Source organism: Nansenia antarctica (genome assembly GCF_963989245.1).
Source record: "Nansenia antarctica genome assembly, chromosome: 8".
NCBI classification, from domain to species: domain Eukaryota; kingdom Metazoa; phylum Chordata; class Actinopteri; order Argentiniformes; family Microstomatidae; genus Nansenia; species Nansenia antarctica.
The window spans coordinates 23,381,163-23,406,731 of record NC_137678.1 but is presented as its reverse complement, the minus strand read 5'-3'; the positions used below and the strand labels follow the sequence as shown (position 1 = coordinate 23,406,731).

At 44.4% G+C, this 25,569-nt stretch overlaps 2 protein-coding genes across 2 annotated transcripts; both read right to left on the bottom strand.

Annotated features, from left to right (window-relative positions):
• Positions 1 to 282: 282 nt before the first annotated feature.
• LOC308163324 (RNA-splicing ligase RtcB homolog) lies at positions 283 to 2,380 on the bottom strand. The gene is made up of 4 exons (XM_080537521.1): positions 2,359 to 2,380; positions 1,946 to 2,056; positions 1,557 to 1,676; positions 283 to 765 (listed from the first exon to the last, which is right to left on the bottom strand). The coding sequence occupies exons 2-4, from the start codon at positions 2,021 to 2,023 to the stop codon at positions 658 to 660; spliced, it is 306 nt and encodes a 101-aa protein (XP_080393647.1). The 5' UTR covers positions 2,024 to 2,056; positions 2,359 to 2,380; the 3' UTR covers positions 283 to 657.
• Positions 2,381 to 4,798: 2,418 nt separating this feature from the next.
• Positions 4,799 to 25,334, bottom strand: LOC308164038 (differentially expressed in FDCP 6 homolog; the record flags this gene model as incomplete). The annotated part of the gene is made up of 7 exons (XM_080538202.1): positions 4,799 to 4,804; positions 5,326 to 5,472; positions 10,993 to 11,103; positions 12,297 to 12,527; positions 19,168 to 19,344; positions 20,956 to 21,129; positions 25,227 to 25,334. 7 exons carry the CDS (start codon positions 25,332 to 25,334, stop codon positions 4,799 to 4,801), a joined length of 954 nt encoding a protein of 317 aa, XP_080394328.1.
• Positions 25,335 to 25,569: the final 235 nt, after the last annotated feature.

The window sequence follows — 25,569 nt, the reverse complement described above, 5'->3', positions numbered from 1 at the left end:
GCTGATTCACTGTGCGTTATTGCCAATGCCGTCAGCCTATCAGAATGCTTGTTACATTCCAAAATCACTATCTGCTCAAGTCATCTCTTTGACAGGCATTTTTGACACTACATACAAAGATGGCTCGGCTGACCACAAGTGAAGCATGACCTAGGCAATTATGCTACGAGGCTAACAATATGATTCTGCAAAGCTGTCAAGTGTAATGAAAAGTGGTACACGGACAGTTAAAAATAACATTATTTAAGAAATATAACAAAAAGCAACAACTTATCATTTGATGCAATGAATCATAGGTGCTCTTTCTTTTATTACCTGTTTTGTAGCTTAACCCCAAAAGTCCCATTCCACTGCTATCGGCATAAAGGAGGAAAACAAACAAAAACCTACGCCACTCAAACGTCTTAGGAAGATCAATTAAAATATTACGGACTTTCTCTTTCCCCCATCTAATTTGATTGATCAATGTACCAACTGTCAATTGTGTCGAAATCATACGTCATAAGCTAAAAGCTGCTTATGAGGTCAGTCTGTGCAGGCTCCGCTGGCAGACAGTTCCCCCTGTCGTTCCTCGTGCCGACAGTTCACTTCCTTCATGATTTGCTCATGCGCTTCCTGGGTGAAGTGCTAACAGTGTCATTAACGGAGCCGAGCGCCTTAGCCCTTGATGACGGCGATGGGTCGTAGTTTGATGGCCTTCTTGCTAATTCCAGCGTCATGGCAAGTGTTGACGACATCTGTCACATCTTTGTACGACTGAGGTGCCTGGAAACACAGAAAACACCATTAGTCCCTATTCATCACAAAATAGAGTCTGGTAGTACTGGAATACAAGACTGCTATGATTCTAAAAGGGTTATTCCAGAGGTAAATCTTTATTTAAGACTCTAAAGGCCAATTCAGTTCTTTCAGGTTAGTATCTAGTACTACAATAAAACATGTTTACAATTACTATTTACAATTCAAAGGGCTTTATTGGAATGGGAAACGTATGTTAACATTGACAAAGCAAGTGTGAGAAATAAAAAGAAAAAAAAAGAAAGAATGTAATGTACATACAATTAAAGATATACTATATTATACAACAGTTAGTTCCGACTAAGTAATTTGATTGGACAAGAGGCATTCAATGAGTGCCGATATACAGTATAACAGCACTGGGACTTTTAACTATATGTATCACTCCACCACACAGGTGTTCTACTAAATGACCATTAATTAGACTACATGTTTGTGTTCAGGTTACTTCAACAGTCCAGTTGAAGTTCAGTTGCAGAACTATTTTTTGTTGGCGGAGCCAAAATAAATGATTAAATAAACAAACAAATCATAATCTGTTGTCGCTTATTACTGTTAACTAATAAATGGTGCTGTAGAACTGTTGTATAAAAGCAATATCACACTTGAGGTCGTGCTGTTATACTGAATATCAGCACGGCTGTGATTGTCTTCGGTGCTCGGCCCGCGGCCGAATCACAGCCGTGCTGATATTCAGTATAACAGCACTCCCTCTCGTGTGATATTGCTTAAATAACTGTCTGGTTTCTCCTGCCTACCTCCTCCATGACTAGTTTGGGCGAGGCCACCCGGATGGCGATGCCCTTGTCTGCCAGCTTGTCCAACACGTCCTGGAAGTCAAAGTTCCTGCGGGCTTTGGCCCGTGACAGGGCACGACCCTGAAAGCACAACGGTGAGTTGAACCACTCGTACACACAACCTTTTAGTTCTTGTGATGGGTAAATAGGTCAGAAGTAAATGGTGAAAAAACGTTTTGTTAGGTTGAAAACGATTGACAGTGGCTATTGGGAACTCTAGCAAGCAACATGTTCAACATCGGCCGATCAAAGGGTGATGCGGTGAATAACTGATTGATTCGTCGGAAAGAACAGATAGAGAGAGAGAGAGAGAGAGAGAGAGAGGCGTAGAGGCCTTGGGTGATGCTTACCGCGCCATGGCAGGTGGTGCCAAAGGTCTCAGTCATGCCCTGTTCTGTGCCTGTCAACACATAGCTGCAGGTGCCCATAGTCCCCCCGATCAACACAGGCTGCCCTGTGAGCTGGCGGAAGATAGAAACAGAGACTGAGGTTTAGTTGATACGGTTTTGGCGAGTATAACGTAAACATTGTTTTTCAAATGTTGCTCACAAATTAAGCAATGACTTAACCAAGCTCTGCAGCATCCCAGGATGTTCTAGAACATCCTTACCTAGCGACCGTTCTAGACTATTCCACAGCACTAGAACATCCTTACCTAGCGACCATTCTAGACTATTCCACAGCACTAGAACACCTGGCCTACCTAGTGACTATTCTAGACTATTCTCTAGAGGTGTCAGGTGACTGTAGTAGTTGCCGGTACCTGGTAGTCGACGGCGATGAGGGGATGGTGCGGGGGGAAGGCCCGGGTGGAGCCCTTGCGGTGCACCAAGAGGGTCTTCTGCCGGCCGTCCACCATGTGCTCCTCCACCTTGGCGATGTTGTGGGACACGTCGTAGATGACGTGCATGTCCAGGTCGTCGGGCGTGGTGGTGAACACCTTGGCGAAGGCCTGAGGGGGGCGGGAGGACCAACAACCGCACCAAGGAGATGTTACACCGACACACCCACGGCGATGACCACCTCAGACCTCTGAGTACATAGGTAGTGTGTGCTGTACACTTCTGACACGTTTCAACTCGCGCGGATAGACATTGGCTTTTTTCGTCTGCGTCTAAAATGTCTGCTTTTGACCTTTGAGTGCTAACGGGTGCATCTTGGTATTCTAGCTTTTTACATTTTTGGGTCATTAAAGGTAGACTCTGGGATATGACGTCAGGCCAGGAAGTCCCAGCAACTTCTACCAGAGATATTCACTTCATTACTCTATTCACTTTATTACTGTAGGATTACTTATTTTACTTATTATTATTATTATAGTGATTTTGTATCTGAATGCTGCAATGCCAATGTTGAGGAACCAAAGCCAAATAATTTTACCTGTGTACAGTGAGATGTACAGTGAGATGTAAAAGCGATTCTGACTCTGATATTAATACGTGAACAACGACACCGGGTGGCTCCTCTCATTTCTCCTCTCAGGCCAACACCCTGCCAAAATTTAAATTTAGGCCCTCAAAACTCACCTCTTCCAGCTCACCTTCACCAGTTAACCCTCTCCCCCTCCCCTTCCCATGTGTCCCCAGCACTACCTTAATTAGGCCCCTATAAATTATTTTATTAAATTTGTTGTTTCTTTTTATTATTACTACTCGATCTTTTCAGTTTGTAAAGCGTCTTTGAGTGTCTAGAAAAGTGCTATATAAGTCTAATGTAGTATTATTATTATTATTGTTTCCTGATCGGCTCCGTTTTCTGGTAGCGCTGCCCGCCCCTTTCCCCCGTGGACGTCACATCCCAGAATCGACCCTCCGTCGACCACGGCCCCCCCATCGTCTGCTGTACCTGTCTGGTGAGGAAGGTCATGGAGGAGCGGTTGACCCAGGCGTAGTTGCCGGCGGCGGCCATGCCCTTCAGGTAGTCCTGGCCTTCCTCCGACGTGATGCGAGCGCAGGCCAGCTGGCGGTCGTTCACCGCAATCTTGTCCCGCTTCATGGCCTTCTCCATGGCAACAAGGGCGTCTACAAAATGTAGGCGTCCAGAAATATCCCCCCGTTAAAAAAACTCCTCACGCTTACAACCCCGGGGTAAATATGTTACTAGTTTATGAACACAGCCCAGGCACACTGTCTTGAGATGAACAACAACAACATCAGTTCATATTATTTCAGTTTGAAATAACAGCCACATAAATTGACCCAAGAACAAGAAGTTAACCTAAAACAATAATACACACATACACACATACACACACATGCCATCACAATCATTTAGAATCTCTGAATTTAGAATGTTTGGTTGCTGAAATATGATTTGAAAATATACACATTTGACTCATTGCCATAGAAACTAAGAATTATAAAGATGCAATTACTTTTGAATATGTTGATGTCACAATCAATCCTAGCAACTTCAGCAGAATGTTTGAGATTAGAATGTTTGGTTGATAGGCAGCAATGTTGGCTACAACCCCAAGACTAGACCTGTGACTTATTTCTACAAGCTAAAATTCCACATTTTTCAAAAATGAGCGTCCATACTCAACAAGTTGACCGTTCTGCCACACTCCAGGTGCTCTCTGCTGCAGGGGAGGGAGGCAGGTGTGCAACCAAGCCTCGGCTCACATCTCCAGTGAGTACCTCTCTCTCGCCCAAAACTCTCTACAACTCTCTAAGTATTTGTAAAACTGCATAATTTGTGAAGATATTACATTGTAACAATAATTATTCAGAAATGTATCATGACTTCTTCTACAGCCTTAAAAGTGTGTAGTATGTAATGATGTACACACCAAAACGTGTCTGTTGCCTCAGCTAGCCTACACTTCTTTGAGTTGTCTGTTCCAATAGAAATGGTCCCAACTGTACAGGAGGTCTCAACTGGTCTCAACTGGTCCCAACTGGTCTCAACTGTACAGGAGGTCTCAACTGGTCTCAACTGGTCTCAACTGGTCTCAACTGGTCCCAACTGTATAGTCGGTCTCAACTGGTCTCAACTGTACAGGAGGTCTCAACTGGTCTCAACTGGTCTCAACTGTACAGGAGGTCTCAACTGGTCTCAACTGGTCCCAACTGTACAGTAGGTCTCAACTGGTCTCAACTGGTCTCAACTGGTCTCAACTGGTCTCAACTGGTCCCAACTGTACAGTAGGTCTAGGGTTAGGGTTTAAAAGGTTCAAACTGCCTTTGTAACAGTGGGCTACCTCAACGCTGTAGCAGACAGAGTTATGAAGATGTGTTAAACTACCACAACGTGGTGACAAGAGCTGGGAAGGATGTTTGAAAAGATCCATCTGTATAAATGACTGACAGTGCTGACAGATCCATCTGTATGAATAAAGTTATTATTATCCATCTGTATAAATGACTGACAGTGCCTGACAGACATTATTGGTGTTCTCCTTCAATGTAACACAACACTCAACTAAACATTTGAGAGAATGGTTTGTGATGGTACAAGGAAACCAAGAGAGAGCGGTATATGGAGAGAGGTGGCATGGACACCAGGAATAATACCAAATATACCATAAAGGACTGAAATTACCATGTGAAAAATGTTTTATAATGTGTACAAATGTTAAATTAATAATACAAATAATGTTATCCATATAGCACCAAAATACCCAAATCAACATATTTTAGGAGACTACTGCATCTCCGCAGACTCTATCCACACACACACACACACACACACACACACACACACACACACACACACTACTCTATCTCACCTCCACCACACAACTCTTGTCCAGTTGAATCTCTCCCTTCCTGTCCCGGAGGTCTTCACTGCTGTAGTAGGTCATAGAGGACGGCCTCAGGACAAACCAACGCTCTGTCCAGTTCCTGCGTACATGGCCCTTCTTCCACATGTAACCCTGAACCAGAGAGACAGATAGACATACAGAAAGAGGACAAACAGAGAGAGAGGGATAGAGAATGAGAGACAGCAATGAGAGGGAGAGAGTCATAACCATTGGATTCTATTTGTTTCTCTGCTCTTTAATTAGTATTTGGATTATAACATTAAACAGAATATTGCACCATCAAGTAACTTCCAGTACGCAATACTGTTGATCTGGATTCTCAATCATTTGATTGATTCCATCACTCAATCAATTTACAGTCTGCATTTATTTTAGTCCTAATTGTATTTAGTCCCAATTAATAATTGAATATAGGCCCATACCTTTAAAAAAATGAAAGCCTGTTTCAGAAGTGTTTTACCTGTAGACTATTGCTGTATTAGCGCTTTGAGTTGCATTTCATGTACGAAAGGCGCTATATAAATAAAGCTTTACTTACTTACTTACTATTAGATCAAAAATAAACAGTTGTATGGCTTTATGTTACAAAGACAATTGTTAGATAAGCAACAGTTTTATCATTAGGCCTTAATTATTATATTACTGAAGATGTTGTTGTCGCAATGCACTTTGCACTGGTTCAAGCCACACCCACCTGGATAATGATCCAGATAAAGATATGAAGGGTTAAACAGCTAACCCACACCACCACTGGTGTGTCCTTGAGTAAGACCTGGGAACACCACCACTGGTGTGTCCTTGAGTAAGACCTGGGAACACCACCACTGGTGTGTCCTTGAGTAAGACCTGGGAACACCACCACTAGTGTGTTCTTGAGTAAGACCTGGGAACACCACCACTAGTGTGTTCTTGAGTAAGACCTAGGAACACCACCACTAGTGTGTCCATGAGTAAGACCTGGGAACACCACCACTAGTGTGTCCTTGAGTAAGACCTGGGAACACCACCACTAGTGTGTCCTTGAGTAAGACCTGGGAACACCACCACTAGTGTGTCCTTGAGTAAGACCTGGGAACACCACCACTGGTGTGCCCTTGAGTAAGACCTGGGAACACCACCACTAGTGTGTACTTGAGTAAGGCACTTAGCCCTAAGTTACTCCAGGGAGACACATGTAACATAATTGGAAGTTGCTTTAGATCAGTGGTTCTCAACCTTTTTTGGGCCAGCGCCCCCCTGTCCATTATCCAGGTCTCTTACCGCCCCCCATCAAAAAAAGTAGGCTTATTTTCTTCCCTGAATATTAATGTTGACTAATATTCTGTGTTATATCACAGAACAACAATAACACAGCAGCAATTTCACACATGACCGGTGCAGAACAAACAGTAGGCTACAAAACTGTATATTACAACTAACATTGTTTGTTTTTTAAGTGTGCTGGTGTTGCATTTCGCCAAATTGCTGTTTTATGATGCTAATATTTATTCATTTTTGATTGGACTTTGGGGGGGGGGGGGGGTCACAATATGGCGGCAAACGCTAGGGGGCTATTATTTAAATACTTTATTTAGTATTCTATGGTATTATTTTCATAAACTGACCACTTAGTTCGAATTTCTCATATCAAAACATAACAAAGTTCCAAAGTTCAGAGCTCTGCGCTCTGGGAGCGCTCAGAGATGGGTGCTCTGACTGAAAACACGGTTTTGCCCGAGCGAACTGACCGTTCGTGCATTTACGAACGTACCCGTAATAACACTGCTGACAGCTGATCAATCGCAAGCAGACAGAGTAGTGGTTTCCTATAGCAACAAAAGACGCTGACAGCTGTTCGGAGTGCTTATGTGTTCGTTTCCAGGACATCAGAGGAGCAACATATCACAAAAAAGCGATGGTATATTTTAGTTTGTAAACGTTAAGACGAACACATCGCAATGCTAACCTCAGAATGGCACTAGGGATAACATCCACAACAACACTTAACAGTAATACATTTATGTAATATACTGTAATGAACCTGCGAGGGGAGGGGACATTCGTAGCTGATTTCTCTAGGTTCGATTATTGGTAAGCGACAGAGAGCTTTCCGGACTGGTTACAATATGATCGCTTTTTTGAGATAGGTTGTTCCTGCTGTGATGTTCTGGTATGGTGGTATGGTATAAGGCAGGGGTGCCCACACTTTTTTGAACCAAGATCTACTTTTCAAGTAGCCAGTCTGCCAAGATCTACCAGTCTAGTTTAAACATCGCAAACGTACACGCACGTACTACAAACACACACACACACACACACACACACACACACACACACACAGTTCCCAGCCTGCATAGTACAATACACTTTCTCTCTCCCTCTTTGCTATTCTCACTCACACACACACACACACACACACACACACACACACACACACACACATACACACACACACACACACTTGCCAGTCTGCATAGGGAGCCATAGCACAAACTCTCTCTCCCCCCCTCTCTCTCTCTCTCTCTCTCTTACACACACACACACACACACAGTCACTTTCTCTCACTCACACACTGACAGCCAGTCTGCAGTACCATAGCCAACTACTGATCCAACAAACAGAAAAGTAAACCAGATACAAAACAGGTAATTCCCTAGTTTGAAAGGAGGAAATACATGCATTTCTCTACCTTAGTGGGAGACCTGGCACTGGGAGGAGGCAGCTAGTTTCTAGTAGTCAGGGCTGTAGGAGCTGGTTGTAAGGTGTAGGCAGGCTTGCAAGGTGTCATCAGCCACTGTGGATCTGTCATCGAAAAGGCAATCTGCAGCCTCGAGAAACGCTTTTTTCACAATTTTTCTTTGTTTTCTTCTTGTGTTTAACAAGAACGTGACTGACGCGATAAGAAGCTATCGTTGCAGCCGTACGTTTTCGCTCTTTTGCCACATTTCCCTTCTTCCAAACAGCCATCGTAGATCTGCAGATCAGACAGACGCACTTCCAATATCACATCAGTGTTTCCTCTATATGCATTTATTGGTGGCGGGCCGCCACGAAAGAATTTCCTCCGCCACTATTCAGACAGTCCACTTTGATTCAGGCTGCGCAGAAAGGCAGCAAGTTATTATGACCGGAGAACAGAAAAAAAGCAGATTGAAGCTAGATTTAGGCCGCTTCCAGACCAACATTTCGTTACGATTTAGGGCGTAGTTACAATATGTTACAATGTTGCAATTAACCTCGTCGTTTGTGTTCGCACTGCAATCGAGACTGAATCTCTCAACAGGCGCGCGGCGCAAGGCGACGCGCTTTCAAAACAGTTTTGTGATTGGTCCGAATCAGTGGTGTAGTCTAGTTTTTTCTAGTGGGTATACTGTGATTTTTTTCATATCGTTCATTTCGGAACTGCGCTCCCTGTCTAACGTTATATATATATCTATATAAATTACATGTTATACGGCTGATCTGTGCATGATAGTGCTGCATTTTGACATATTTCATATTTATAGTTAATGGTATATGACGCTAGTCCCAATGGTCCAAAGTCAAGTGCTTCGTAACACAGACGGGGTGAATTTTATGAATGAAAGTGAAAGTTCTGTCACAAAACGCCGTTATGTATCCTCACACATTTTTAAGTGGGTATATGGAAATCCTTGGCCTTTCCTAGTGGGTAATACGGCGTAGTCCTGCATATCACCTAGACTACACCACTGGTTCGAATTTAGCGGGACTTTGGATTTCTCTCTTAGCCCGTCGCCGGTGCCTTTAATCCCGTATCCTAATCGAAAATGCAACATCATCAGCGACGACTGTGGGTTATTGCATTTACTGCTGTTCTCTGGTTCATGTTCTTATACCAGTGCTCATTATAGGTGTTTTTTATTGGTTTTTATAAAAACGCAACACCGTGTATACAATCAATTAATCAAACAATCAGACATTTAAGACATTACATTCAACAACAACCAACATTAAACTAACTAAAGTGCTCAGTGTTCAGTGTATTGTCCAGTGTAGTGTAATGTTCAGTGTTCAGTGTTCAGTGTCCAGGTTCCAGTGTCGGTAGGAGGCAGGGGTAAAAAACCTGTTCGCTGTGCATCCGGGAAAAAAATTCCCCTGCAGCCCTCTAGTTGTAGAGCGACTACTATCCAGTTTGCCCACCAGTGCAAAGCCGTGGCTCCCCCACCTCCCTCCCCCGAGGGACCCCACACACCCGACTCACCCGACCCGCCCCACCACCGGCGCATCCGGCCCCGCCCACCAGGCTCAGACTCCTGTAGCCCTTCACGAGGCTAGCCGGACCAGGCGCCCCAGCGGCGGAGCAGATCGAGCACGCAGGCCGACCGGAAGCCCCCGAGGAGAGGCCCAGAGAGCTCGGCGCATGGCAGGCAAGCAGAGGCGAAAAACCTGTACACAGCTTATCCAGGGAAAAAGCTCCCTGGCTCTTCTCAGCTTGTTCCGGGCTGGGGGTTGGGGGTTGGCGGGTAGGGGACTGGGCCTGTAGCTGGGGGCCTGGAGTTGGGGGGGGGGGGGGCCCGGAACAGGGGGTTTGGGGTCGCTGAGTTGGAACCTGGGGTTGGTGCTGGGGTGACGTGGTGGTTCCCGCCGGTCTCTGCTCCTGGGTCTGGAAGCCTGGGTAGGTGTCAGAGCTGGATATGACATGTGCCTGAAAAGATACAGGAGTGAGAGAAGGGAGGTGTGCATGGTTTGTGTAGTGTGCATTTTGGTGTCAGGCGGGTGATCAGTACTTCCCTGTGACCCAGTGGTGTTGGTCATCCTGGTGCTGGTGGTGCTGGCAGAGACGGCTGGTTCGGCTGTGGGTTGTGTGTGGTGATATTCTGGTGAGGGTAGGAAGTGGGTCAGTGCTGTGTACATGTGTAGGTGGTGGAAGGTGCAGTAAACTTCCCTGTTGGTGTTGTGCGCTGCTCCTCTCCTGGTCCTTGTGATGGTGATACTGCTGACCAGGGCTTGTGCTGGAACGGTGGTGAAGGTGATAGTGCAGGAACTGGTGGTGTAGTGAGGTAGGCCCGGGGTGGGGGGGGGTTGGGCGATGCGGCGCGGCATGGGGGGGGGTTTAGAGGATGACGTCTTTCCATCTCTCCACCCCCCACACCGCTCTTGCTTGATCCGGGTTATTTTTAAAGTCAACAATAGCATGGTCCCTGAGGAAGAGGGTGATTCTCCTCCTCAGGGTTGTCAGGTGGACGCTCTGTTTCTGATAGACCCTGATGTTCCTCGTCTCCCAGAGTACCTGCTTGACGGCGCTGATGATCCTCCACTGTTGTTGTAGTTGGGGGGTTGTGCACCCCCCGGGAGGACCATACAGGATGTTCTCGCCCGTCAAGCGGGGCAGGGTCAGCAGGCTGTTTAGGGAGACAGAGGGAACAAACAGGGCCCAGACCCGCCTGGCCACGGAGCACTCACAGAACAGGTGGTTAATGTGTTCTGTGTCCGTGCATCCGTGGGGGCATTTCTCAGTCGTTGCGATGTGCCGCCTATGCAAGAATTCCCTAGTGGGGAGACAACCATGAGCAGCCATCCAGGCAATGTCTTTTTGTTTATTGTTAGTACATTTATGATTAATGTTTTTCCATACCTGTTTGGAGTCCACGGCTGTGCTGGCCTTGGGGTGAGTAATGGTTTCCTTCGACCTTATGAAGGTCATAATGTCTTTGTATTTCCATGAGGCCAGCCCAGCCGCGGACAATCCTGTCCTGAAGGCAAAGTCCCTCCATATCTTGTAGACTGGAGGGGGGTCCCAGCTGTAGGGCACAGTGTGATTTATTGATGCGGTCACCCTGAGTGTCCGGAGGATGGGTGTGGCATAGTATATTTCAAAGAACCTGGCTTTCCTATCTTTGTTGTTGATGTTGTTGATGAGGTTGGAGAGTCCCTGTGCCCTAATGATGTTTAGGATGTGCTCAGTATAGAGTATTTTAAATGAAAATTCGTAATGTATGTCTCTGATGTTCATGGTCAATTAAATCAGCCTATTTTGTGAAACAAATAATGTTCCCGCTAATGGGTTAACCGAGCATTCTCGCACCTAACGTGCAAGCACCTTTCTTTCTGTGTGTGTGTGTGTAATGCGCGTTCCACATGTTCCGCTGCAGCTGTAGGATATATTGGTATTTGATCACCTTCTATATAAAATCACCTTCTCGGCTTTAATGACTTAACCGCTATTTAAGAAATTATAATTGTTGCCACCCTCTAGTCTTTGTTTTGAGCGCCAGTGCGCGTTTTATGCGCGTGCACGCGGAAAAAAATCGAAAGGTAGCCGCTCCGCCACTAATGGGAAAAATCCTGGAGGAAACACTGCACATCGTGTAAAAAAGTCCTCCTCCCATTCTGGATGGAAGTTGTACGTTATTGGTTTCTTACTTGGTCCAGCTTCCCCACTCATTTGTATACCCTTTCTTTAGTATTACATAGTAAATAGTAGAAATTGGAAGGCTAACTAGGTAATTAGTCTCGCCGGTATTTAGTATTTTGTAGTTGGCGCTGTTGACTGCGCATGCGTGGTGAACCGTGTGTTAGGTGAAAAGATCAGATCGCAGACTGGCTTACCTGTACGTCAATCAAGTGGCAAAAGCCATAGTGAGGATGGATGATAGGCAAACTTTTTTTTTTTTCTCCTTTTGGGTTTTGTTCAATGCCATGCGATCTACCCATACTACCTTTGAAAAGACGGTTTGTCCGAGCGAACTGACCGTTCGTGCATTTACGAACGTACCTGTAATAACACTGCTGACAGCTGTTTTTCATGAGAAAAATACTTTATGCGTGACCGCCCCCCAAGAACACCTCAACGCCCCCCTTTTAAAAATATTTGCTCCAGCGCCCCCCGATGTTGTCTGAACGCCCCCTGGGGGGCGGTACCGCCCGTTGAGAAACGATGCTTTAGATAAAAGTGTCTGCTAAATGGGAAAAAACGTAAACATTCTCCACTCACCCGCTTGAGGATGTTGTGGTACATCTCCAGAAAGACCTGGTCCAGGGCCAGACTGAAGCCCTCCACACTGCCCACCCTCAGCAGCCGCCCAGCGCCCATGTGCTCCAGGAACGCCCACACCGACATGCCCTCCTCCCACACAGAGGCTTCCTGGGATAGAAGGTCCTCCAGGGGCTTCCCGTCCCACTCCTGGTTCATCGCCATGGAGATTTTCTTCAGAAGGTACTCCAACTGCGAGTGTTAGAAGATGATCCCAGTGACGAAAAACATGAAGTTACTCAAAGTCACAATAAACATTCACAGCTTCTCTAGCGGGTGAAAATCAAGTTCGATAGATGCACATCCATAGCCATTATTAAATAGTCATGTAATATAGTATATCTTGAAGTAGTCGGCTAGGTTTGTCATAAGGAACTGTGATCTAGCAGGCTTTAAGCTGGTTTTAAATGCAAGCCAATTGATTAGGCAGTGAGGTCTTGCCCCATGCAAAGAATAGTGTTAACCAAACTGGATACAAAACAAAACCACTTTTATCGCCAGTAACGGCTTCCCCAGTTTGACCCTTACAATGTACCATAATTACATTTTTGCTGAGCTCACGCATAGATTGTATTGTTTAACAACAATGGAGAAGGACATGGAGAAGGACATACCAACAGTTTAGCCAAGAGGTTTCCAAAGCTACTGTCGGCGTGTGAGAGGATCAGCCTCAGCAAGTCACTGTGCAGATTTGTATATTGATCATTTAATCAGTGGTTATTTCTAGAAGAAGGTGATTTGTAGAGCACAGTGCCTTGCTCAAACCAGCCCTCAGATGTGAAAGCTGTATCACAGGAACACGGACAGGCACAGTCCAGATGCTCCAAGGGCAGTAGTCTTGCTGCAACAATCATTGCAGAGCATTGACCTGTTTGGTTAACCTGTCTTCTATGACCCACTCCTTACATTTTTCTATTTATTTATTTTTAAATCAGCGTTAGTGTAACAGTTGAATTAGATCAATACTATGCAAAGAATAATGCACTGGTTGTGTTCTTATCGGTCGTATTTTTCAGGTTTTCTGCTCGAAATTACATGCCCACAGTGAATATAGAATATCTCCACAATCACAAGGGCCTTCATAATGATCTTGGTATCAAATATGAAAGCTAACACTGTTACTGTGTCAGAGTAAATAGAGCTAGAACATTGTGAAAAATCTCAAATTCACTCTCCGCCTAAAAAAAAAACAGCTTTTAGAGTGAATATCAGCTTGGAAACCTGACTGAATAAGCCCAAATCATCTAGGAATCAGTACTCCAGGGTCTGATGAGTACTTGTGCCAAATTAGATGCTAGTAATGTGAGCCAATGCAACTTTGTACCTGTTTTAGTACAGGTATGTTTAGGCGGACAACCAAATTGTGCCATTTGGAGACATTTTGTCACCATCAGTGTATCAGACTTTCTCATGTGTCAAGACTGTAAAATGTATTATATTTAATTGATATATCACTATAGGTATAAATTGCACCCAAATCCAACTGTTAAGACTCTGTTTGCATCAAGCAGGGCCCTGCTGCGCGCTTGTCTGGCGCACCCGCCTCTTTTTCACACCAGGTCAGATTACGCAGTCAAATTTCTCCCGAAATTATTGGTCAGAATGTCATGATTGACCCCTCATTTGAAGCGTCAGAGCCAATAGAATCGAGCAGAGGTGGAAAAAATTACTTTCGAGGTTGTGATATATGAAAATGATATGGACATTCGGGGTTCTCAGGATGTAAGAGAATACCAACATTTGCCATACCATATTAAATGTCGCCATTACGGTTGAAATGGTTAGGCCATACAAAACTGTAAGGTCAGTTTCAATACACCATGAAGAGGGTGTACACACATGCACAAATGCTTTTCAAATGTTAATCGCAGCCTCAGGGCGTCATTTGGAGATGTTGGCTATCAAATAAAAGTATGGTAGTCATGACAACGCTTCCAGGTGTGTTACTACATGTGATTTAGACATTCTAACAATGCTATTATGTTAAAGGCTCAGTCCAGTGAAAACTGTAGTTTATATGAGATTGTATTGATGGACCACAGCAGATGAAACGAGCATCACCAGCAACCTGATGCTCATTAATATCTGCCAGGAACGTGTTGATCTCAGTTTTCTAATCCCTCCCAAGAAGGCACAACAGCGGCTCTACTTCCTGAGAGTCCTCAGGAAAGACCACATCGGACAGGAGATGCTTGTGACCTTCTACCGCTGCGCAGTGGAGAGCATCCTCACCTACTGCATCTGCGTGTGGTTCTCCAGCTGCACAGCCGCAGAGAGGAATGCGCTACAGAGAGTCGTGAGATCGGCCCAGAAGATCACCGGCGCCCCCCTCCCCTCTCTGGAAGAGCTGTACAACACACGCTGCCTCAGGAAGGCCTCCAAGATCTCCAGAGACCCATCCCACCCTGGGTACGAACACTTTGCTCGGCTGCCCTCGGACAGGCGGTTCAGGACCATGTTCGCAAGGACAAACAGACTGAAGCTCAGCTTCTACCCCAGGGCCATTCAGGCCCTGAACACAGCAAAGACCTAGGTTCTAGGCCCTGGACAATCTAGACAATTTGATGGCAGCTACTAGATTGAAATCAAGTGCAATACCGAAACACAACTGTGAACATTTCAAACCTGCAAACTGCGACACTTTAAATGAATGTGCAATAACACTATGTGCAATATGACAACCCTCGGGTACATAAGGTTCAGAGATAGGAAATGTTAGAATAGGTATAGCATAGCATAGAGTACAGCACAGTGTTTTATTTGTATAGTATAGTATAGTGGATAGTGTACATAGCCTTTATTTATGTAAACCAGCTCTTTTCCCTTCTTGTTTTTAGTTTTTTTCCTAGCACCAGGGGAGCCCCCCCTCCCAAATTTCGTTGTATGGTACCTGTACTATATCAATGACAATAAAGACCATTCATTCATTCAACTCTGGTGGGACTCAAACCCACAACCTTTGAATTCCTAAAAGGTAGAAGCCTAGAGCTACAATGCGCAACAGAGCCTCGGGCTGGATTTAATGTAAGCCAAACAAGAGAGTATTTGACAGTTGGGAGAGTCTATCAAAATCTGCAAGTCCCTGGGTGGGATCGAACCACCAGCCTTCCGGTTAACAGCCGAACGCGCTAACCAATTGCACCACAGAGAGGGGCTAAAAAGATCACTCAGTTCCAAAAAAAACTTTAAAACAATGCCAGCGACAGGAAAGAAGACTAGGAGATGGTGCCGACAAGGCAAAAAAAATGCTGCAGCAGATCATCTGTATTGAGAAGAAAACAAAACCAAACGACTCTGGTGGGACTCGAACCCACAACCTTTGAATGCCTACTACAGAGAAGCCTAGAAGTCCAATGCGCTACAGAGCCTCAGTTTGAACTCAACATAGGCAGCACATCGTGCCAAGCCGGACAGGATACACCAAACAAAAGAGGATCTGAAAGAGTCCCTTCTTTATGCCTTTCAGGGTGGACACTTCTCCCAACCTAAGGCTCAGTTGCGGGGGAGGGGCATAGTTTATTCAGACGGCTCGTTGGTCTAGGGGTATGATTCTCGCTTAGGGTGCGAGAGGTCCCGGGTTCAAATCCCGGACGAGCCCTTTGACTAAACGTTTCACCAGCTGGGACCACCAAATGGAAGTGCTTTGGCTCAATTCTTCAACAGATCTTGCATCAGGTCACTCATGCAAAATGCCATGGTCAAGGGCTTTAAGGATCTGACCGGAAGCGCTACCTCTTCAACATGAGTGCATGACGAGATGGCCGAGTGGTTAAGGCGATGGACTGCTAATCCATTGTGCTCTGCATTCCCATCCTCGTCGCACAGCCTTTCTGCTTGACAACCCTGTGTAAACAGAGGACATCGCGGTGGTGGAGAAACAATGCAAAGCATGCGGTACATCTTTCGTAGAGCACATTCAAATGGGACATCATCGAACAACTTCTTTGAGCGCGGAAACTTTTTCAATATGGAAGCCACAGGCTAAAAAACCCTGAAGGAGGTCATCTGTATTGAGAAGAAAACATAACCAAACAACTCTGGTGGGACTCAAACCCACAACCTTTGAATTCCTAAAAGGTAGAAGCCTAGAGCTACAATGCGCAACAGAGCCTCGCGCTGGATTTAATGTAAGCCAAACAAGAGAGTATTTGACAGTTGGGAGAGTCTATCAAAATCTGCAAGTCCCTGGGTGGGATCGAACCACCAGCCTTCCGGGTAACAGCCGAACGCGCTAACCAATTGCACCACAGAGACGGGCTAATAAGATCACTCAGTTCCAAAAAAACGTTAAAACAATGCCAGCGACAGGAAAGAGGACTAGGAGATGGTGCAGACAAGGCAAATAAATGCTGCAGCAGATCATCTGTATTGAGAAGAAAACAAAACCAAACGTCTCTGGTGGGACTCGAACCCACAACCTTTGAATGCCTACTACAGAGAAGCCTAGAAGTCCAATGTGCTACAGAGCCTCAGTTTGAACTCAACATAGGCAGCACATCATGCCAAGCCGGACAGGATACACCAAACAAAAGAGGATCTGAAAGAGTCCCTTCTTTATGCCTTTCAGGGTGGACACTTCTCCCAACCTAAGGCTCAGTTGCGGGGGAGGGGCATAGATTATTCAGACGGCTCGTTGGTCTAGGGGTATGATTCTCGCTTTGGGTGCGAGAGGTCCCGGGTTCAAATCCCGGACGAGCCCTTTGACTAAACGTTTCACCAGCTGGGACCACCAAATGGAAGTGCTTTGGCTCAATTCTTCAACAGATCTTGCATCAGGTCACTCATGCAAAATTCCATGGTCAAGGGCTTTAAGGATCCGACCGGAAGCGCTACCTCTTCAACATGAGTGCATGACGAGGTGGCCGAGTGGTTAAGGCGATGGACTGCTAATCCATTGTGCTCTGCAATCCCATCCTCGTCGCATAGCCTTTCTGCTTGACAACCCTGTGTAAACAGAGGACATCGTGGTGGTGGAGAAACAATGCAAAGCATGCGGTACATCTTTCGTAGAGCACATTCAAATGGGACATCATCGAACAACTTCTTTGAGCGCGGAAACTTTTTCAATATGGAAGCCACAGGCTAAAAAAACCTGCAGGAGGTCATCTGTATTGAGAAGAAAACATAACCAAACAACTCTGGTGGGACTCAAACCCACAACCTTTGAATTCCTAAAAGGTAGAAGCCTAGAGCTACAATGCGCAACAGAGCCTCGGGCTGGATTTAATGTAAGCCAAACAAGAGAGTATTTGACAGTTGGGAGAGTCTATCACAATCCCTGCAAGTCCCTGGGTGGGATCGAACCATCAGCCTTCCGGTTAACAGCCGAACGCGCTAACCAATTGCGCCACAGAGACGGGCTAAAAAGATCACTCAGTTCCAAAAAAACGTTAGAACAATGCCAGCGACAGGAAAGAAGACTAGGAGATGGTGCCGACAAGGCAAAAAAATGCTGCAGCAGATCATCTGTATTGAGAAGAAAACAAAACCAAACGACTCTGGTGGGACTCGAACCCACAACCTTTGAATTCCTACTACAGAGAAGCCTAGAAGTCCAATGCCCTATCCATTGAGCTACAGAGCCTCAGTTTGAACTCAACATAGGCAGCACATCATGCCAAGCCGGACAGGATACACCAAACAAAAGAGGATCTGAAAGAGTCCCTTCTTTATGCCTTTCAGGGTGGACACTTCTCCCAACCTAAGGCTCAGTTGCGGGGGAGGGGCATAGTTTATTCAGACGGCTCGTTGGTCTAGGAGTATGATTCTCGCTTAGGGTGCGAGAGGTCCCGACTTCAAATCCCGGACGAGCCCTTTGACTAAACGTTTCACCAGCTGGGACCACCAAATGGAAGTGCTTTGGCTCAATTCTTCAACAGATCTTGCATCAGGTCACTCATGCAAAATGCCATGGTCAAGGGCTTTAAGGATCCGACCGGAAGCGCTACCTCTTCAACATGAGTGCATGACGAGATGGCCGAGTGGTTAAGGCGATGGACTGCTAATCCATTGTGCTCTGCAATCCCATCCTCGTCGCACAGCCTTTCTGCTTGACAACCCTGTGTAAACAGAGGACATCGCGGTGGCGTGGAAACAATGCAAAGCATGCGGTACATCTTTGGCTATCAAATAAAAGTATGGTCGTCATGACAACGCTTCCAGGTGTGTTACTACATGTGATTTAGACATTCTAACAATGCTATTATGTTAAAGGCTCAGTCCAGTGAAAACTGTAGTTTATATGAGATTGTATTGATGGACCATAGCAGATGAAACGAGCATCACCAGCAACCTGATGCTCATTAATATCTGCCAGGAAAGTGTTGATCTCAGTTTTCTAATCCCTCCCATGACTGCCATAAAAAATATTGTATTTTCTCCAGTTGGTTCAACACAACTATCATACGGTAACTACTTGTACAACTAACATGAGATATACATTCAAAATGCCCATTAAAGGTTAGAACAAGTTACAAACAAGCAGCTTTAAAAAGGAGCACATAGCCATGTATTTAGGTTGAGTTATAATTGTGATGTTATCAACTCATCATTGGTTTACACTGCAGATCAGATTAATTAGTTACTGGAAGGCATTAACGTAATGGAATGTTAACATGGAGCCTTTGTGTCCAGGAATTAATCTCTACCCAGAATACACTTCCCTTACCTCTATCTTTTTATTCCCCTCACTACCTCTCTCCCCTTTCCTCTCATCCCTCCATCTCCCCGCCCTCCCTCTCTCCCCTTTCCTCCCTCATCCCTCCATCTCCCCGCCCTCCCTCTCTCCCCTTTCCTCCCTCATCCCTCCATCTCCCCGCCCTCCCTCTCTCACCTCCTCTGGGATCATGACCAGCGGGTATCTGTCCTCCGACAGCAGGTTGAACAGACAGAACAACCTGAAGCTGTCTCTCTGGGGGCACAGCTCCGACCCGCCTCGGTAGTTCTTCTTCATCGACATCATCCAGCAAAGGTCGTCAAACTTCTCCTTGTCGAACGTCCCCCCTTTCACCTGAGTATACAACATCATCTCAGTCATTGGTTGTCATTGAGGGGTCATGGGGTCAATTCCATTGAAATTCCTTACAGTTTTGTTTTCTAGAAAATAATACCAAAATGATAGTAGCTATGCTAGGTTATTTTCTTACATAATAATCATGTTGTTGAAGTTGTAATCAATCTTGATTATTTATGTGTTAAGATAAATGTAACATATTTATACAAATAAAAAAAAGTTGTTAATGGATAGAGTGCGCTGCATAATTACTGGGACAGTGAAGCATTTATAATTCTTTTGACTCTGTACTTCAAAAGTTTGGATTTGAAATCAAACTATTATTATGAGGTATAGTATAATAAGTATAGATTGTCAGCTTTTATTTGAGGGTAATTGTGTGCATATTGAATTCACCATTTATTATTATTATTACCTCCTATTTATTATGACCTCCTATTTATTATGACATCCTATTTATTCACAAAAGGCTACGACAAAAGCTGTGATGTGTCTTACATCACTCGTGAAATTAAGAAATACAAATTATCGTTATACGACTCACACCCAAGAATGGATAACTCTAGATGTTCTCTTTGTACAATCTGAGTTGGGAAGACCTTTAAGACCTTTAGTTTTTTTGCACCACAATATTAGAACAAAATCCTTGATTCTCTAAACCTGTACTCCCTTATGTCTCTGAGGTAGTTTAAGATGAACTGTCAAAGAAGAACCCATATGTTTCACATAGCTCATAGTATGACTTAAATTGTATACTTTGTATTTATTTATTAATTTAGCTTGACCTTTCTTTCTTGTTTTGCTTCTTGTTTTGTTTCTCATGTGCCTTTGTAAGCAGGGCTCACCTGAAAGAGACACTAGTCTCAGAGAGACTCCCTGCATCAATAAAGGGAAAAAACAACAACAAAATAATTTAATTGAACAGGGGGGTATTCCAATAATGTCTAATCATAAGGACAATCCAGGTCTCAATCCAGGACAATCCTAAATCTCATGAGATTTATCAAAATAAGCCTGGATTTTCCTTTAGTGACGTTGATGGAATACCCCCCAGGTGCTGCTACCACTGACCAGAGCATCTACCTCTGACCAGAGCATCTACCTCTGACCAGAGCATCTACCTCTGACCAGAGCATCTACCTCTGACCAGAGCATCTACCACTGACCAGAGCATCTACCACTGACCAGAGCAGTGACAGAGAGGCACAGCCACACAAGACGTATCTCTGTCACGGCAAACCTGAGCACCGCTGGGCCCAAATCAACTGTCAGGTCCCGTCTGGTTAGGGTCAGGGTTAGGGTTAGTATTGTCAGGTCCCGTCTGGTTAGGGTCAGGGTTAGGGTTAGTATTGCCAGGTCCCGTCTGGTTAGGGTCAGGGTTAGGGTTAGTATTGTCAGGTCCCGTCTGGTTAGGGTCAGGGTTAGGGTTAGTATTGCCAGGTCCCGTCTGGTTAGGGTCAGGGTTAGGGTTAGTATTGTCAGGTCCCGTCTGGTTTGGACTGAAATGTAAAAAAGTATGATGAAAAAGAAGGGTTGTAATTCTAGGGATGGGGGGTGGAGCTCCCATGTACCTTGTCCAGGATGTATTTGTTGAGGTAGGGCATGTACCTTGTCCAGGATGTATTTGTTGAGGTAGGGCATGTAGCCGTGGGTCGACACCGGGCCGTCATCATCGTCCTGGAAGTGTTCCTCCAAGGTGGTGGGGTCGTGAGGGATGTTCAACACTGTGTACAGGTTACAGGAGAGCACCTGCGTCAGACACACAAACACATGTTCTATCACCTGCGTCAGACACACAAACACATGTTCTATCACACCTAAAGGCAGTACAGGTAGTATTCTCATGGCTTGACATATATGTAGTTGTAACTATCTGTGATTATCATTATTATATCATTTAACATAATTATTTTTGGTTGATTATTGTTTTTTTATTGGATTTCTCTGATTAGGATTGATACATAATCATCAACAAAGATGGGAGGTGGGGGGCGACATTATTCTATGCACAAATACACTAACCCTAACCCTAACCCTGGCCAATATAATACACTTTGAATTGTTATTGTCAATAGTACAGGTGTCCATGAGATATACTGAAATGAACCTTAGATTACAGTACCAACTGATCTTAAAAACCAAGGAAGTCAATGAGAAAAGCAAACAACACAGTGTAAACAGCATTGTGAGCCTTAGTTGACACGCACACTTTGTTTGGGTTCACAGTACAGCTGCAACGTTTGCAGGAAAAGTGCTACACAAATAAAAGTTATGTTATTATTATTATTCCATCAGTAGAATCCTAAATATAACAAAGGTCATACAGATCGTCATAAATACATCATCTTCTCCACACAACTAAGCTTCCCACAACAGTTAACATATAACAGCAATATCTAGCAAGCTGCTTGGCTTTTAGCTCAAGTTTCATTGTTGTGTCACATTACACAAGTGTGTAAGAGAGTACAATTATTAGGCTTTGGTTCCTGACATTGCAGCACAAGACAATAAGGTAATAGGCATAATTCAAGATTTAAAAAGTGACAATAGTACAGGACATAATTCACAAATAAGACATGATACAATTAGCAGTACAAATACTAGCCTAATAAAATAGATAGTTCAAGTAGTAGAATCAGAATCAGACCAAGTGTCTGTGAGTTTAAGATGTAGGTAGTCCGTATACATGGGGTGTGCTTGGTGATGGTAGTCAATTGTCTACAGTAGGCTTGTTTATGAGCCTGATCATGTTTGAGCCTGGTTGTATCTTGTGGAGGCCTGCAATAAGCCACATACCATCAGATAATTCACATGTTCATATCTGGCAAATATCGGTATTATTAGCTGACACCTGAAGGCAATGCCGCTAATAAGTAATAAGTAGGGGCTGGTATTTTAACAGTTTTGTAGAAATGGCTTCCTCCATGTAAATATGGAATAAGCAGCCTACTTCTTTCTACATGGGGGGTATTCCATCGAGGTCGCTAAAGGAAAATCCAGGCTTATTCCAGTCTTGCGAGAGAATAAAAAATAAGCCTGGATTTTCCTTTAGCGACATTGATGGAATACCCCCATAGTCACCACTCCTTCACAACAACAACAACAACAACAACAACAACAACAATGTTGTTAGGTGTGTTTGGCACATTAGAAAAAACCTTGACATCATTAACCAACTTGTCATAACACGGGAATTATTGTGAATTTTAACTGTTGATGGTGATGCCTGTCTAACTTCACTAGCCATTAATCAAGTAGACAATGTGGTCGTGCCTGGTAATGTAAAGGCCTATGAATGCATGTTAGTGTTAGGTGCCACTGATTCCATTTGATGCACACTGAGGTTTATACCACCAAAAGGCTCATAATCAGGGGTGCACATAACTTTTTGGGGCCAGTGCTCAGAGGAGCACCTAGGGATGCTGCTTGGTGCTCCCCGAGCTTGCGAGTCACGACCCGTCCCACAGGATGGATAAAAAAGTGATACATGGATAACTTATATTAGCAAAACGACATTTATTCATAAATAAAGATGAACGAACAAATGATTGTGTGCAAAACAAAAGAATCAAATGCAAAATCAAATGACTGCTCTTCAAGCATGAAAGTCTGTCAGACTCCTTTAAACACAATGAAATCAACTGACATCTCTTTAAGCACTAACTGAATGTCTGTTCTTTAAACACACTGAAATAAACGGACATCTATTTAAGCACTGCTCTGTTCTGTAAACACTGAAATCAACTTTTCAACAAAAAGTTACAGCCTAAGCATTTGTTTATGCTACAAGCTTAATCATCATCATCACTGTCCTCAATTTCAACCATGGTAGAGGATGTTGTAGGCTATCACTTTAAATAGCTCATTATTTTGATTGTGCAACAAAGTCTTTTTTTTCTTTTTCTAATAGAATTCCCAACCATATTCCCTGGGTCAGGGGTCGAGGTGCGATAATGAAGCTGTAAAACAAACGTCTGAACGTTTGAAAGCTTCAGAGAAAAGAAACGTGAAGTCCCTTGGTGTTGTTTTTCCTTTTAGCGACGAGTCGTTCGGGACTGAATTTTCACGTGGCGGCGTGATAACCGTGCGATACGCGATACGCGGAATGAAAGTACGAGTTACGATACTTTCCGAATGTTTTCGTGAGGGGAGTCGCCGTGGTCGTCGCCGGTCGACTGTTGTGATGGATTACTCGTCGGGCCTTCGGCTGAGGGGACGGGAAATAGTTACTTAGTGGGGCTTGAAGTGATGCAGCAATCAGCAGTTGGATTTTGAGGAAGTAAATTCCTCTCCCAGCGGTTCCAGCTGTTGGTGCGCAAGAGCCTGTTCATGCGGCTGATCTGCCGCGCAGCATGCATTTTGGCGAGGCATGCGCACTGGCGCACCAGTTATGTGCACCCCTGCTCATGACTCAGGATTACCAGAGGGCGAGGTTATACTTTGTTGGCAGAACCTGTAGCCTCACTTTAACAGCAAACATCACATATCTTCTTTATGGCAGCTTTGTGTACATACAGACAGACAGACAGACAGGCTTTGTGTTCATGGAATGTGAAACAGAATTGTCAACAAAGTCCAGAGCAGCAATGTTCCCCTGCAACAACTCCTCTAAAGCCAGCCAGACAGACAGACAGACACACACACACACACACACACACACACACACACACACACACACACACACACACACACTGGTCTTCAGGGAGAGCATGTCTGGACACCTGCCCGCTATTTCCTGGGATTCTCAGCAGCACTGTGTGACATGTTTGAACTCGACAGGCCAGAGGAAACGGAGACTGAATGAGGGAGAGCATGATTGTTGAATGACTGTATATGTATGTATAGTAGTATGTCTGTTTTACAGTTACTCTGATAACGTGCGATGTCAACACACTGCAAAAAGTAAATCTCAGTAAGATTAAATATCTCAAATCAAGGCAATATACGCTTGTTTCTTGTCTGACTGCACAAGTTTTAAGATAGCTTTTGTTTGTTTTAAGAACATCTTGGCATGTGAAATGTTCCTGTTCTGTTGGCAGATAGTTTTGCTTATTTTAAGTAATATTTCCCCCATTTTATTGCTTTTTCTCTTGTTTTTGAGAGCTAACTTTTTGCAGTGCAGGTTGGGTAAGGGAGACTGTCTTTGTAATCTCTAATTGTAAGTCGCTTTGGATAAAAGTGTCTGCTAAATGGTTAACATGTCAATGTAAATGGGACAAGCAACAACATGGACTTTGAGACTGACAGTGACTCAGCAGCTCAGCACACATATTTCTCTGTGTGTGTGTATCAGTGGAGGCTGGATTTCTACCTCCACCAGCCTCCCCTGGTGTGGAGGCTATCATAGCCACTGTGTTTGCATGCTATCTGTGTGCAAGTTGTTTACCACAAGAACCACCTCTATGGTCATTGCATGAGTGTGTATGTTGAGTGTGTGTATTCATATCTAATTACACACGATGCTCTCTCCTGCTAAAAAGCAAGATGAAGGAATCCATGTCATAGAACAACATATGTGGTGAAATACATAGCTATTTTCTGATAATAAGCTCAGCACTTCTCGATTGCTTGAGCACATTCCTTGAAACAGTATTCACCTTTTCAAAACAGTTAATACCAGTTTGCCACAACATAACAAAGTGCCAACAGAAACATTTACAGTAATCTCTCTCTCCTTTCTGACCCATTTCCTTTGTGATCAGACTTGTTGTTAGTTGAACTGTTAAGTGAGGACAGTTATAATATGGAGTACAGGCTACACATGGTGTAAGCAGGTGAGAAGAAGTGTAAAGCAGTCTACCTTCAGTTATAATATATATATATATATATATATATATATATATATATATACATATATATATATATGTAAAGCAGTCTACCTTCAGCTGGGACTTCAGCTGGGACTTCGAGACTTTGCCGCATTCCTCCGTTTCCAATGAAGTGAATGCATACCAGATAGACTTCAGTAGCTCAGACTTCAGATCCATCCACGTTTTCAATCTTCAGATCCATTTTAAACACGTTTTCAGACTTCAGATCCATGTTAAACACGTTAACACATTCAACGCACAGTGAACTGGAGGTGCGCAGCCTACCAAAGGTTTTCACAACTGCTTTTCCCTCAACTCACCTTACCTCCACACCTCCTTCGCCGGACGCGAATTTGCGAAACCTAGGATGGTAGGGGAAGGCAGGGCAATACCGCTACCTGATTGGTTGGCG